We start from the raw sequence: 16,464 nt of genomic DNA, 5'->3' as shown, positions 1-16,464 counted from the left end.
AAAAAACGGCCACTTTGCCAACCAAATTTCTCACATTTAATAAGTTAAGTTGAATTATATGGTATCCTTTTAGAAAAGAAAACACTAAACACGTGTTATAAAGTAATAATTTGTGTTAGAAGGGTTTCTTTTGCAACTTTAGTAACGCATCCAAAAAAAAATATTATTGAACGGTGTGTGGGGGAGGTGGCTTCACTCTGTTACCCGGAAGCAGATGTTGGTGAATGACGTGAGTCGAATGACAGACCGTAGAAAGATGGCGGGTGGCAAGAGCAAATGCCTTGGCACTCGTTCATCTAATAATCGTTTCTGGTGCCTGTCCGTTCGAGGACCAGTGTTCATTTTTATCTGGGTCCTGTTAGCCGAGCCCGGACGAGCCACCACCCACTGGGTGGTGACGGAGGACGGCAAAATTCAACAGCAGGTACGCGAGTGTGTCATGTTTATTCTCTCTGACGCTCATATTTACATTAGAATAGTTAGCTGAGAGCTTCAATAATCACCGTCAGATCTGATTATTATTCACTAACACAGCTTTATTGGACTGTCTGCGTTGAGCTCAGTGTAACTAATGTGATGACCGATGTTTACTGCTGCTTACTAATTAATTGCCATGAAATCACTGGGCTTTGGATAGAGATCTGCTCTCATATGTAGTGATTAAGTAATGCTGTCAAAACCTTATTTTGGCTTCTAGATATGCGGCTTGTGGTTCTCGATCTTGTAACTCAGACCATCCTCCGTCCTCGCTGACCTGATATCTAACAGATCTGTGTTTTTGACTAATTCTGTGTGTGCATTGATTTTGCCTTCGCCTTTCGTCTACTCTTTCATTTTCAGGTGGACTCCCCTCTAAACTTGAAACACCCCCATCATTTAGTTCTTTTCATGCAGCAAGAGACTCGTGTGAACTACCTCAAGAAGTTAGAGGTAGATGTTTTTATGCTCACATTCATCAAAACTATTACACATACATACACACACACACACACACACACTATATATATATATATATATATATATATATATATATATATATATATATATATATATATATATACACACACACACACACACATTTACTAGGCCTATGTCTTTGATCTCTGTGAATTCCTTGTGAAAACTTGAAAGCTCCAAAAAGTACATAAAGGCAGCATAAAATAATCCATAAGACTCCAGTGGTTTACCCAAAAATTTTCTCATTTACTCACCTTCATGCCATTCCATGACTTATTTTTTTCTGCAGAACTCAAATTAAGATTTTTAGAGGAATATCTCAACTCTACAGGTCCATTCTATGCAAGTAAATGGTGACCAAAACTTTAAAGCACCAAAAAAGCACAACGTCAGCATAAAAGTAATCCTTGCGACTCCAGTTGTTTAATCCATGTCTTTAGAAGTGATCTACTCTATTTTGGATGAGAACAGACCAAAGTATAACTCTTTTTTTTTTTTTTTCACTATAAATCTTGACATCGGCAGTCTCCTTGGCGAACATGATGTGAAGCTTGATTACACATCCTAGCACCATTTGGAGTTCTGCGCATGCATCAATCACTAGGAAGTGTAATCAAGCTTCAAATCATGATCATGCCTAGAGACTGCAATTTGCAAGATGTACAATGAAAGTCTGTTCTTACCCAGAACCGATTGGATCGCTTAAGACATGGACAAATCATTGGAGTGTTGTTGATTACTTTTATGTCCTTTTTGGATTTGCGAAGTTTTGGTCGCCATTCGCTTGCATTGTATGGACTTACAGAGCTGAAATATTCTTCTAAAAATCTTAATTTGTGTTCTGCAGAAGAAAGTAAGTCACACATCTGGGATATGCAAGAGGTTGAGTAAATGATGAGAGAATTTTCATTTTTGGGAGAACTTCATGTAATTCAATGTATTTTCCCTAAACTTTGATTAAAAGCTCTATTCTCTGACAGTGTGCTTTTGTTCTCTTTACAGAAGCAGCTAGTTGCTCAGAAAATCCACATAGAAGAGAACGAAGACCGGGATACTGGTTTAGAGCAGCGGCACTATAAAGAAGATGCTGACTGTGTCACAGCTAAAGTTCCACTTGGAGACTTGGACCTCTATGATGGCACTTTTATATCCCTGGAGAGCAAAGATATAAAGTCAGTGTAGTTTGCTTTGCCTATTACGGGCATGTAAATCCTTATCTCATGGTTAAGCAATGGTCATTTTAGGTCTCAGTTTGGGATAATTTTTTTTTCTGTGTTAAAGTCCAGTGGATTATTTGGATCAAATGTCACCTCTTCCTCCAGACCTGGAAAAACCTGACTGTGCAAAAATTACAGACCTTCCTTACAGCATTCATGCATTTCAGCACCTCAGGGTAAGTGTAATGAGTGCTTTACGCTACCATCATAATTGTCTGTCCATTTCTCCTTTCACTTATGCGTGCGTGATGTCTTTGAATCTCTTGTTCTTCCTCTCAGGGTGTACAAGAGAAGGTAAACCTCACATCACCCTTGCTTTCAAAGGATGACCCAATCTTCACCTCTCTGTCTCTTAAACTGGGTCAGAGCTTGGACGAGGTTGGGCATCGGATACATCAGGCCTTGATGAGAGTAAGTTTATATGCTTTTTGATTTATTAATGTGAAGGTTTTCACAGTCATGTAAAACCTGAAAAACCATACATTTTAAAATTTAAATTTCTTTGCCTGGAAAGGTAATGTAACGTTCTATAGTGAGTGCTTTGATCGAATATATTTTATTGGCTAAATACTGCCCTTTGTGGTTCAAAAACTCTTTATTAATTGTCTTTTTCTGTTATTTTCAAGTAAAATATCTCAATATTCTTAAAACAAGATATATTTATGTGACAAGCAAAACTGAATAAGATATTTAGTCTTGTTCTCATATAATTGTTTTAATTGTTTTATTTTTTTGTTTACTTAAAACAAGAAAAAAATATTTGTTTTCCCATAGAAATACGTTTATTTTCCTAACCTTATTTTTTTCTTGTTTTAAGCATAAACATAATTAAATTTAGTTCTTTTGAAAATAAGTCAAAATATCTTTGCCATTTTGCTTGTCAAGTAAATGCATCTTGGATTTTTTGTATTTTTTATTATTTGAATTTTTTATTCCCTTTTCCCCCAATTTGGAATGCCCAATTCCCACAACTTAGTAGGTCCTCGTGGTGGGGGGGTTTACTCATCTCAATCTGGGTGGTGGAGGACAAATCTCAGTTGCCTCAGCTTGTGAGACAGTCAATCCACACATTTTATCACGTGGCTCGTTGTGCATGACACCGCAGAGACTCACAGCATGTGGAGGCTAATGCTACTCTCTGCGATCTAATCACAACTTACCATGTGCCCCATTGAGAGCGAGAATCACTAATCGTGACCACGAGGAGGTTACCCCATATGACTCTACCCTACCTAGCAACCGGGCCAATTTGGTTGCTTAGGAGACCTGGTTGGAGTCACTCAGCACACCCTGGATTCGAACTTGTGACTCCAGGGGTGGTAGTAAGCGTCAATACATGCTGAGCTACCCAGGCCCCCAATGCATCTTGTTTTAAGAATGTTTCGATATTTTTACTGGAAAACAAGACAAAAATACTAATAAAGGAAATCGTTTTTTGTAGTGTGTTTGTAAGAAATCCAGCATGAGGGTAACCGTTTCCTATTAGGGAACAAAGTTGTCATCTTCAGAGGGTACATGCGGGCATAAAGAGTTGAATCTTATATCCCCTTTAGAGCCACATCAAATCTGAATGTTTTGTGTCTAATTAAAGACATTTTTCACTAATGATTATATGTAATGAAATCTCTTTAAATTGATTTAAAAAAATCCTTGTACAGTAATCATTAACAGCTGAAAAATAATTTAAATGTATTATTGGTCAGAAGGTGTGGGACCCCGATGACTCTTGATTTCCTGTGGTTCCCAATATTCCAAGATAACATTCTGAAGATGTCTCCCTTGAAGATTAATGATAACTGGGTTTTCTTCCTCACTTCCTTCAATATGTAAAGAACTCCTCTTCATGGGTGCTTTACAACCTGGCATCATTTTACTGGCGGGTGAAGAATGAACCGAGGCAAGCTGTGGACTGTGTGGTCCGCGCCCTCCATTTTTCTCCAAGGTAAAGGAAAATAACACGTGGACAAAGGGCAAATGTATAATGGGGCACAACAGTACTTTGGAATCAGTGCTTGAAACCAGAGTAACAACATATTGAAAGTGAAATCATTTTCTTTTTGCCTCCTGCACAATGAGCTGTATTGTTAATATCACCAGAGAGTTGGCTTGTTTTGCATTCATTTGCAAAAAATTTTTTTTTTCCTGTTTGCAGACAGTACAAAGACATTGCTTTTGTCAATATGGCAAACATACTTCACAGAGCACACTTCTCAGCTGACGCTGCTATCCTTGCGCATGCTGCTCTGGATCTCACCGCAGATCTGCTAACCAGCCATTATACCCTGGGCAACATTTACGCTGTGAGTGCAGCATGAGAAAGAAAGAGAGTGGTTTCTGAAAATGCTTTCAGACTTTTTCTGACTTCCTCACAATCCTCTGTGATCATGCATAGGCTACTGGAAACGGAAGGAAATTACAGCTTTGCTTTAGTATCTGTTTACCCTATTCATATCAAATTAACTTCGCATACTGTTTAATTTTTTCCTGTCCACTTGTCTCTCTGGTAGATGTTGGGGGAGTATAATCACTCAGTGCTGTGCTATGAACAGGCCCTGCAGGCTCAGCCAGGCTTTGAGCAAGCCCTAAGGAGGAAACATGCTGTCCTCTGTCAGCAGAAGCTGGAGCAGCGGCTTGAGGCTCAACACCGGTAACAGACAAGAGATGATCTGTTGACTCATGATTTTGACTGTCTTTTTCAGTGTGATTTATCCATGTCTCTTGAAGAACTGCCTGAGGCATTGTTAACATGGCATTGAGTGTTACATGTTTTTTCATCAATGGCATATTTCTGCTTAAAGCTTTCCTTTTCATCTGTATTTGCTCAGCAAAACATGGACCAATAACCCAGTTATTGAAGTGTTTTATCACATACAGTTCTGTGCAAAAGTTTTAGGCAGTTGTAAAAAAAATTATAAAGCATATGTTTTAAAAAATAATGCCATGGCATTAAAAGTAAACTAATAAAAAAACTAAATAAATATTTGATGTGACCACCCTGTGCCTTTAAAACAGCACCAGTTCCAAGGTTGTTCTAAGCATCTTGGAGAACTTGCACTGTTTTATGTATAAAGGCCATTTCAGTTGCTTCTGTCTCCTCATGTAAACCCAGACTGACTCGATGTTGAGATCTGGGCTCTTTACTGGTCATACCATCTGTTGTAGGACTCCTTGCTCTACTTCTATTTTATTCTGTTTTCAAAAGATGTTTGGGAAATCTAAAGTTGATATTTCCTATTGACACTAAAACAAAATATATAAAATAACCATTTTAATCAAATGTGTCTAATATGCTTAAGACACTTCCACTTTTATCAAGATATTAAAAAAGTACACAAGTCCATTTGGAAAGGCTCAGGTTTGATTTATATGAATGCAACATGAAAGTATTGTACTATTGAATATGTTTATTTTGCATTGTTGTGAAACTGTTGTGTTGCCATTGATAGGACTTGGTAAAAATATAGATTTTCTGATGCATTGCAATCTTCATTTGAATGATCTTGATATTGATTCTTAAATACGAAGAACGATCCTTTACTCTGTGGCAACCCTCTACAAAGTGATCAAATCAATACCATATTGACAATTATTTGCTATATGACCAAAAATATCAGTGATTAGCCACTGGCTTGTAAACTTTCAGATTTCACTCACCAGTATTTTAGTAGTATAGTAGTCAGTAAATTTGGCACAGAGATACTTTTATTGTGATTTTGTTGAGAGTGAAAATGTGGTTTTAATCTGTGTCCAAAGACGAGATCCATGTAATCCATTTGTCATTGAATAATGTTTCTTTTAAAACCTATTCTGTTCTTTACAGTCAGTTGAAAGAAAAATGTAATTCTAATTGCACATTGCAAGGATGCGTTAAAGAAACTTTGCGACTCCACTCACTCACTGGCTGATACTGGTAGTTTTAAAGAGACCGTAATGATTTAGCATGTGTTCTACAGATTAAATAGGATAATTTGCTAAATTTGTATTTTCGAATTGTACTAAAAGGGTTACGTATAAGGCTAGAAAGTCTCTTTATATTTAGCAACATTAGCTTACAGAGAATGACTTTCATATGTAAGCAAAATGGACATTGTAAACGAAATATACCCATATGAATCGTTATTGAATCGGAATCTATTTAAATCGAGATCTTGTGAATCGGAATTGAATCGGGAAATCTTTGTCAATCACCAGCTCTATTTGGGAGCGGCCAAATAAACAAAATCAAAACCAAAGGAGCATAGTTCTCCATTTCTAACTTTTATTTTTCAACTTTTGTTCCCTAGGAAAGGTTGAAAAACAGCATCTGGTGGTTCTCATATTGATAGTATTTTTGTAACCGTACTGTAGTTCGGAACAACAAGTGTGGGACAACCGACATAAGCAGCTTCTGTCTTTTTGTGCAGGTCTTTGCAGCGTACTCTGAATGAACTGAAGGAGTACCAGAAGCAACATGATAATTACCTGCGACAGCAGGAGATGCTGGACAAACACAAACTCATTCAAGAGGAGCAGATCCTACGAAACATCATTCACGAAACCCAGATGGCTAAAGAAGCACAACTAGGTTAGACTGCATTTCAACACCTTTCTATTCCTGTCAAACAGATTCTGTCACGGAAATAAGACTGGACTTAAAGAAGATAAACAAGTTTCATGGTTGCGCAAGCCTGCCTGATCTTATGTTGTTGGTGCCACATTGGTTTTGTTCCCCTGTTGCCCACACAAATATTAATAACCTGTTATGTTTTCATGCAATGTTTCAGGAAACCACCAAATGTGTCACATGGGCCAGCAGAAGTCCACCCTGCACTGCCCTTTTGACTTGCCTGTACGATATCACCGTGGAGAACTGTTTGAAAATGTCCACTACATTCAGGTTAGATAGAAAACAAACTGTTACTGTATCTCTTCACTGTGTCACAGTGATAAATTATTATATTTTGAATGCATTATTTTAGTAATGAGATTGAATACTGAAGCAATATAGACTCTTAAATATTGCTATTGTGCATCTGTCTAAAAGAATGTATTTTATGTATACAACAGTTTGTTCCAGCCACCAATTTGATTGGATAACCAAAGGGTGTTCGAGGAGTGCTGATATTTTTTATAACAGCACTGGATTTATTTGCTCTTGTATCACTCTGCTTGCCCACTTGATCCTGCATTGGCTTTTATTGTTCAATGTCAGTTACTTGATATTAACTTCTTGATGCTGTTGTACTGGATTCAGAACAGTTTTCAGTATTTTTGCTTGTGTGATATTGCTTAAATGTTGATGATCTCTCCCTCTCTCGGAAATGTTTTTTGTGTAGTTTGGCGAGGAGGTTTCCATAGCCAGCAGTGTTGCTCTTGTGTCTGAATTGAGTGTGAATGATAGTCACAGTCCTCTGCAGTCCTACACCATGTCCTTAGGACGTGAACCTGCAGCCCACTGGGACAAGGAGACCACCTCCTCTGATGTAAGAGCTTCAGTGTGTGTGTGTGTGTGTGTGTGTGTGTGTGTGTGTGTGTGTGTGTGTGGGTGGGTGTAGTTTGACATAAATTTGTACACTGCAGGTCATCAGCAGGCCCAGCGGAATCTTATTTGTGGAATGTTTTTAAATATCATCAAAATGTGTTGAGCAGAAATGCATGTATGACAGATTGCTACTTCTTATTGGGAACTGAAAGCATAAAGGTTCTGTTTACATGCATGCATGTAAGTTAGAGCACATTTTCTGTATTGGTCTTGTATGTCTTACAGTAAAGATTGCATTCTGTGTGTGAATAGGAGAGTCAGAGAGTGCTGTGGCCAAAGAGGTCAGACTGTGCACAGCAATTCTCAACGGTTCCCCCTGCTCACCTACTGCCCACCTATTACCTGTCTCCTGAGTCCCGCAACTTTAAGTAAGACATGTAACTTAAACTCTACATATCATGTTCCAGCAATAGAAACCACAATACCACACACTTGACAATGCTTAACCCTTCAACATGTTTCTCTCACTGTACTAGATAATGATTTTTGTTGAATTTAAGGGAATAAAAAATTGCAGTATTGTACTGTTTAGTTTATATTTCCAAAATACAACATACAGGCTTCCCATGGTCATGAAAAACTTATCAGTGAATTTAAAATGAAAAGCCAGAGGGAAGTCATGGAAATGGATAAAATCTAAAAAGCCATAGAAAAAATACTGTAGTGAATAATAGTTTTTCTAGTTTTCCTCTGTGCAAAAAATATGTCACAAACCATAGTGGTTTCTATTTGTGAGCGAATCATTCTTTTGAATAAATGAATAGGTCAAAATGGTGAACGAATGATGAGCAAAATAGTCTGATTCAAAATTAACGTTAACAAATCCATATCAATTAATTGCACATTACTGGAAAGCAGAGATCAACCAATATATCGATTTTACTATTAATCTTTGCCGATCGTTTCTTTTTGGAAATATCGGTTATTGGCAAAAATCAACGCAGATTGTTTTTTATTCCTCCATCTTGCTCTGTGGCCAAAAACCTTTGTATGGTATAATATAACAGGCTAAAAAAATTTACATTTAAATATTTACATATAGAGGATTGAAATAGAGCCAAGTCTCTGTCGCAAAGATTATTATGGACTAAATTACAATTATTCATATAAGAAAGTTATTAAAAAAAACACATGAAGCATAGACATTATTAAACTTTTTTATTTTTATAACCTTTAAATATGGACTGTGTCGCTAGAGAAAAGGATTTTTTTTTTTTATAATGGCAAAAAAAATGAACACTTGACAAGCATTCACTGATGATCTAATATTGAATGATGAACTATTGTTAATGAATTACTGCTCATAGAGTATTAATAGCCCATATCGGCCAATTAATTGGTTATCAGCCTTTTCCACCACCTTGGTTATCAGTATCAGTCAATTATAGCTACGTGCACACTGCAGCTAAATTCGGTTGTCAGTTCACCTTTTAGTGCTTATACCTGTTTCTGATTCTGTTGACGACAGCTAATGAAACATTGTCGGATGATAATACATCTCTGGTGGATAATCTCTTTGCTCAAAAAACAGCAAACTCAAAATGGGTTAAACTGGTGGCATTCATGTTTCACAGGCGCGAGATGCTGCAGTATTGCTATGTGATCACTTGTCAATCGTCGCAAAAGCGGGAGTCAGTCCTGTATTCCATACACGCTTGGAATGAAAATGTTAGGGATTCACTCCCACATTTATATGAGGTTGTCAGAAACTTTGTACTGTGTGTCTACCTCTCCTGGAAAGGCCATGGAATAGTGATGGAATTTAATTGGTCAAAGTATGAAACCTGTACATACGTGTTGTTTTTATTCTTCTCAACTTTCTTGTAATTATACTGTGTTAATCCAAATGCTTTTTATTCATGTCATGTTTCCAGGGCTTTGAATATCCTCTTGGACAACAAAAGTCCCCCACCACCAGCAAAAACTCTGGACTGCAGCTTTAAGACTCATGGCACTGCTGAAGACCCTCTGGCCTCTGTGGTCTGGGCTTTAGAAAAGGAGCTGCCTGATCCACATGCTTCAGAGGTATGAGACTGGCTAGTCAACGCTGTCAGTCTAAATTAGTTCTTTCTTTGAAAAATACCGCACCCTTAGCTTGCCAGAGCTATTAGTGCAGGTAGATAGAGCAAGGGGAGGTATGTAGGAGTTTTGTGTTTCCACAGGTGAGTCATTCTACTCAAGGCTCACATGGGTTATGTGTGAATGTGTGTTTGGAGCAGGTGCTGCTGAAACGCAGTGGTGGAAAGAGTTTGGAGCAAACTGGAGCACTGATCGCTCAGGCTCTGGACAAGGTAAAAGATTGTTTCAGTAACATGGCTCATTCCCCAAATGGGGAAATTTGAAGATGTGGAAAGTACAGATGGGATCGGAAGTATCAAAATTGAGAAGTTTCTAAAGTAATGGGGAAATCAACTTTGATACTAGTGGTTGACTACAAAGGGTTTAATTGCTGATATAGATGGTGACATCTTGTGAGCAGGGTGGCTGCCCATTATATAATAGCAAATGAAACAAACACAGAACTGATCAAATCAAATGGACTACTTGGTTCACCTAATATTTAAAAATCCCCCAAATGTCTTAATTGACTAAAATTACTTGAAAACAGAAAATGTGCACCATCCTTTGTCAAAGCTGTCCGTATATTTTGGAACTGACACATATAATGGGCTAATGCCAATGATCTAAAAAGACCAAATATTGGACAGTTAATTGGCCTGGCCCATATATTGGACTGTCACTATTTGACAACACCAACTTAAACATCTTGAAATGTTTAATGTTGTTATCTGCCTTGGTTTGGATGCCAAAAAATAAGATTCAAATTGTGTCTGACAGTTAAAATTGGAAGGGTAGAGAAGATACAATGGTATGTTCAAACAAAGAAATAATAATACAAAATAACACGAGTTGGATGGAAGTGTCCAAGGCTTGTTAAAACCAGTAGCAACATTTTAGCTTACATTTAACTCTCTCTCAGATGAGTGGCCCACAGTGGTTGATGCAGAATGAGGCAGGTCTTTTCTGGCGTGCCAAAGGAAATGGAACACAAGCTTTTGTGTGCCTGCGTCAGGCGCTGCATTCTGCTCCTCCCCAGCACAGAGACATGCCGCTGGTCAACACCGCTAACCTGCTGCTGCACTACGGCCTGCATGATGAGGCCTATGAGCTGCTGCAACAGGCCCTGCAGATCAACCACTCTGAGGTATTTACTGACACTGACTAATAGGGACTGTTGAACACCACCGCTTTTAAAGAGCAAGCTAGAATTCAAACATTTAGACTGGGGTCAAGTTCCTTTGAGCCATTTGCTAATGCATTTGAAATATCTGAAATGGGAAATTCTGTTAAAGTTTCTCATCGATATATGTATGTATGAATATTTTACTAAAAATAAATAAATTATATATATATAAATAGGCAATACAAAAATCGGCTTTAGAATACAATGTATTGCTTATTTGCATATTATTGAACATAAGCCAATCATTAGCATATAGGTCACAGCAATTCATTTTGCTATTTAATTTGTCAATCATTCAGAGATTTATTATGAGGGACCGTCAGTGTACATCTGCATTCGACAGATGCTATTGGAGCATTTCACATTGGTTGCATTGGGTCATAAACATAAACATTTTTAGGTCAATGTGTCAAGTTAAACGTAGTTTAATACTTAGAAGAACACGTCTGGAGATCACTTGGTTCGGATTTGCGCACCAAGCTGTGTTTTGAATGCATGAACGTATCCTTGTAGTGTACTGAAGGGTTGTTTTGTTCTCTGTAAAGTGCTTTGCCCATTTTAATTTTGTAGAATTTTTGCTTTCTGCACCCTGGAGCAAACAGGTTGTACTTAAAGCTTGAATTTCTCAGGAATCTTCCTTTTGGTCCGGGGGCATGATTAATTGCTTGAATTTTTTGAACACATTTGTTGTAAAATTAATCACACTGAATTAACGCATTAAAAAGACAGCCCTAATATATATATATATATATATATATATATACATGCATACATACAGTGGATATAAAAAGACTACACACCCCTGTTAAAATGCCAGGTTCTTGTGATGTAAAAGAATGAGATAACGATAAATCATGTCAGAACTTTTTCCACGTTAAATGTGACCTATAACGTGAACAATTCAATTGAAAAACAAACTGAAATCTTTGAGAGGAAAAAAAACCTCACAATAACCTGGTTGCATAAGTGTGCACACCCTTAAACTAATACTTTGTTGAGGCATCTTTTTTTTTTTTTTTTACAGCACTCAGTCTTTTTGGGTAGGAGTCTATTAGCATGGCACATCTTGACGTGGCAATATTTGCCCACTCTTCTTTGCAAAAGTGCTCCAAATCTGTCAGATTGCGAGGACATCTCCTGTGCACAGCCCTCTTCAGATCACCTTACAGATGTTCAATTGGATTCAGGCCTGGGCTCTGACTGGGCTATTCCAAAACGTTAATCTTCTTCTGGTGAAGCCATGCTTTTGTGGATTTGGAAGTGTGTTTTGGGTCGTTGTCGTGCTGAAAGGTGAACTTCCTCTTCAGCTTTCTAACGGACGCCTGAAGTTTTTGTGCCAAAATTGACTGGTATTTGGAACTTTTCATAATTCCCTCCACCCTGACTAAGGCCCCGGTTCCAGCTGAAGAAAAACAGCCCCAAAGCATGATGCTGCCACCACCATGCTTCACTGTGGGTATGGTGTTCTTTGGGTGATGTGCATTGTTGTTTTTGCGCCAAACATACCTTTTGGAATTATGGCCAAAAAGTTCAACCTTGGTTTCATCAGAACATACTTTTGGATGGTGCTTTTGGGAGATTTGATTTTATGTTTGTTTGCAAACTTCAGCCAGGCTTGGATGTTTTTCTTTGTAAGAAAAGGATTCCGTCTTACCACCCATAGCCCATTTATATGAAGAATACAGGAGATATTTTTCACATTTAGCACACAGCCAGTACTTGCCAGAAATTCCTGCAGTTCCTTTAATGTTGCTGTAGGCCTCTTGGAAGCCTCCCTGACCAGTTTTCTTCTCGTCTTTTCATCAATTTTGGAGGAACATCCAGTTCTTGGTAATGTCTCTGTTGTGTCATATTTTCTCCACTTGATGATGGCTGTCTTCACTGTGTTCCATGGTATATCTAATGCTTTGGAAATTCTTTTGTACCCTTCTGACTGATATCTTTCAACAATGAGATCCCTCTGATGCTTTAGAAACTCTCTGCGGACCATGGCTTTTGCTCTGAGATGCAACTAAGAAAATGTCAGGAAAATCCTACTAGAACAGCTGAACTTTATTTGTGATTAATCGGAGACACTTTAAATGATGGCAGGTGTGTAATGACTTCTATTTAACATTAGTTTGAATGTGATTGGATAATTCTGAACACGGCCACATCCCCAGTTATAAGAGGGTGTGTGCACACATGCAACCAGGTTATTGTAAGGTTTTTCATTTTAATTTTACCCCCACAAAGATTTCAGTTTGTTTTTCAATTGAATTGTTCACATTATAGGTCACATTAAAAGTGGAAAAAGTTCAGACATGATTTATCTTTCTCATTCTTTTACATCACAAAAACCTGGCATTTTAACAGGGGTGTGTAGACTTTTTATATCCACTATATATGTATATGTGTGTCTGTGTGTGTGTATGTATATGTATATATATATATATATATTTGTGTCACTTTTGACTATATCACAATTCCAGTGGGTCAGAAGTTTAAATACACTGTTAACTGTGCCTTTAAGTAGCTTGGAAAATTCCAGAAAAGATGTCTAGCCTTTAGACATTAAACCATTTTACAAATAAAACGTTGAACAAAGAACTTTGTGAGGATGCTGGAGGAAACCGGTTGACAAGTATCTATATCCACAGTAAAACGTGCCTTATATCGACATAACCTGAAAGGCTGATAGAAAGGCAATTAGATGGCATCATGAGGAAGGAAGATTATGTGGATATATTGAAGCAACATCTCAAGACATCAGCCTGGATTTTAAAGCTCTGTCGTAAATGGGTTTTCCAAATGGACAATGACCCTAAACATACCTCCAAAGTTGTGGCAAAATGGCTTAAGTGCAACAAAGTCAAGGTATTGGAGTGGACATCACAAAGCCCTGACCTCAATCCGATAGGAAATTTGTATGTAGAACTGAAAAAGTGTGTGCGAGCAATGAGGCCTACAAACCTGACTCACTTACACCAGTTCTTTCTGGAGGAATGGGCCAAAATTCCAGCAACTTATTGCAAAAAGCTTGTTGAAGGCTTGACCCAATACGTTTGACCCAAGTTAAACAATTTAAAGGCAATGGTACCAAATACAAACAAATTGTATGTAAACTTCTGAATGTGATGGAAGAATCATTCTTTCTACTATTATTCTGACATTTCACATTCTTAAAATAAAGTAGTGATCCTAACTGACCTCAGACAGGAAAAGATTTCTACGATAAATGTCAGGAATTGTGAAAAAAAAAAGAGTTTAAATGTATTTGGCTAAGGTGTATGTAAACTTCTGACTTCAACTATATATATGTATTTCTTAAGATGTTTTTTTTTCTTTTCTGCTTTACATGAAGAGACAGAAGCAATTGAGACAGTCTAAATACATAGAACTTTGGCAAGTTCTCCTAGATGCTTGGAACAACATATCTGCTGACAACATTTAAAAACTGTGTGCAAGTGTATCAAGGGGAATTTTTGCCATTTTAAAGGCAAAGTGTGGTCACAGCAATATTGATTTAGCTTGTTTTATGTTTACTGGACTTTGAATAAAATTAATTGATAAAATGATTCATGGCATTAATTTTGAAAACATCATCACTATGAAATATTTTTCAAATAATCGCATCCAATTACAAGGGATTTTATTTAAATAAAGTACTATCAGTCATGAGATCTAAATGTGGTGGTGCCCACTAATGTCCATTCCATCACCATATGAAAAATAAAGCAGATTTTTCTTTAAGACTGATATGACTAGTCCTTTTCTCATGTTTACATCGTTTAAAAAAAAAAAAAAAAAGATTACAAAAAATAGTATACATTTGTTTTCTGTTTAACTTAAAGGAATAGTCCACCCAAAAATCAACATTCTGTCATTATTCACTTACCCTGATGCCATCCCTGATGTGTATGACTGTCTTCAGTAGAACAGAAATTAAGATTTCTAGAAGACAGCTCTGTCAGGTCCTTATAATGCAAGTAAACAGGTGCCAGCACTTTGATGGTCAAAAACACATTTAGGCAGCATAAAAGTAGTCCATGTGACTTCAGTTGATCAATGAATGTGCTCTGTAGCAAATCGATATGTTTGTGTAAAAAATAAATAGATAATTAAAACCTTATTAACTTTTAAAAATCGCTTTCTGCCAGCAGTTGACGCAGCAAGTTACCGTTGCGTGACTTAAGTGCATCTGAGAGTTCACGCGAGAATTTGGAAACGGCACTTATTCACAAGAGGAACGAACATCATGTGAAAGTTCGGCCATTTCAAACAGTATCAGAGCCCTGGACAGAAGCACAGATTTAATGTTAAAAGAATTTTAATTGTCGACTTGTTTCTTACATAAACCTATTGATTCGCTTCAGAACACATTCATTGATCGACTGGAGTCACATAGACTACTTTTCTGCTGCATAAATGTGACTTTTTGACCGTCAAAGTTCTGGCACCTGTTTTCTTGCATTATAAGGACCTGACAGAGCTCTGTCTTCTAAAAATCTTCATTTGTGTTCTGCTGAAGAAAGACAGTCATAAACATCTGGGATGGCATCAGGGTAAGTGAATAATGAGAGAATTTTCATTTTTGGGTGAACTATTCCTTTAAATGTTTAGCAGTTAGGAAAAAAAATTTAATAACGTAAAGCACATTTCAATAAGCAAGTAATTTTGTGAATGATTAACTCTATCTCTCTCTCTCTCTCTCTCTCGCTCTGTCTTTATTTCAAAACAGCCTCACACTTTGTTAAGTTTGGTCAGTGTTCACATCTCTCAGGGAAACCTGTCTGGTGCCCTGACTGTGTTTCGTCATGCCCTGACCCTCACAGTTCGCTGTCCCCAGTGTCGTGCCAGCCTGCCACTAATGCGCTGCATCCAGTTCTATCCCTTCCTCTACAATCTCCAGCACCAGGCCTGCCTGTGTGAGTAGCTTCTTCAGCTGAAAAGAGAGTTTTCCCTCCAGACTCACCCTCACTCCTTCCCTCTCCCTCGTGTTGCAACCTCAGTGTGGAGTACTCGGCACTTTTTTTTTATAGCCCAGCCCACTGTAATCTTTGAGCTTATTTTAGATTATTTACCATTGCATCTTCTATTCTGGTTTTGCTGCTCTTCCTCTCCTCAGCATCCTGTGTTGCTCCCCTTCTCTAGCTCTGCTCTCTCTACCCAGGCACTCTTTTGAGCGAGAGAGACTTTGAAATAGCAAAATCGTGTCCTCAATAATTCAGGGCACTGAAAATAGCACAGGCTTTATTTAGATGCCTCTGCACTCTGCAGACAAAAATGAACACATTGTCCCCTTCTCATTTAGGGTAACTCTGAGGTATTGATTTAGGGATTTATGTGGCAACTAACTTCGAACTAACATTCTCACATAGGCAACCGTACAAATGTGTTTGTGTCCAAGTGGCCTTTGTTTTCCCTCCTGTGTCTGCCCATCTCTTTTCTTGAACAAGGAGGCAATTTATTTTAGTTTTATACATTTATTTGGTGAATGTAAGTTAAGAAATATATGAGCTCAAATATATTTGTGTGTGTGGGTG

The 16,464-nt window shown here is 37.7% G+C and overlaps 1 protein-coding gene across 2 annotated transcripts in view; it reads left to right on the top strand.

The window, feature by feature from the left end:
- The first annotated feature begins 235 nt into the window (after positions 1-235).
- The window catches only part of LOC127648982 (tetratricopeptide repeat protein 17-like), a 24,599-nt gene continuing 8,370 nt past the window's right edge, over positions 236-16,464 (top strand). Inside the window, exons 1-16 of one of the 2 annotated variants that reach the window (XM_052133850.1) lie at positions 236-424; positions 841-930; positions 1,960-2,129; positions 2,239-2,350; positions 2,454-2,585; positions 4,007-4,116; positions 4,327-4,474; positions 4,682-4,821; positions 6,578-6,738; positions 6,938-7,050; positions 7,490-7,636; positions 7,948-8,063; positions 9,570-9,720; positions 9,915-9,986; positions 10,676-10,900; positions 15,660-15,846. In XM_052133850.1, coding sequence (XP_051989810.1) covers positions 239-424; positions 841-930; positions 1,960-2,129; positions 2,239-2,350; positions 2,454-2,585; positions 4,007-4,116; positions 4,327-4,474; positions 4,682-4,821; positions 6,578-6,738; positions 6,938-7,050; positions 7,490-7,636; positions 7,948-8,063; positions 9,570-9,720; positions 9,915-9,986; positions 10,676-10,900; positions 15,660-15,846 — 2,260 coding nt within the window. In that variant the 5' untranslated portion in view covers positions 236-238. The remainder of the gene's footprint in view (positions 425-840; positions 931-1,959; positions 2,130-2,238; positions 2,351-2,453; positions 2,586-4,006; positions 4,117-4,326; positions 4,475-4,681; positions 4,822-6,577; positions 6,739-6,937; positions 7,051-7,489; positions 7,637-7,947; positions 8,064-9,569; positions 9,721-9,914; positions 9,987-10,675; positions 10,901-15,659; positions 15,847-16,464) is intronic. The other variant, XM_052133859.1, reaches the window with a different exon arrangement.

The sequence above is a fragment of the Xyrauchen texanus genome, chromosome 1 (genome assembly GCF_025860055.1).
Source record: "Xyrauchen texanus isolate HMW12.3.18 chromosome 1, RBS_HiC_50CHRs, whole genome shotgun sequence".
In the NCBI taxonomy this organism is placed as follows: Eukaryota; Metazoa; Chordata; class Actinopteri; order Cypriniformes; family Catostomidae; genus Xyrauchen; species Xyrauchen texanus.
The sequence above is the reverse complement of the archived record's forward strand: the minus strand, read 5'-3'. Positions and strand labels throughout refer to the sequence as shown.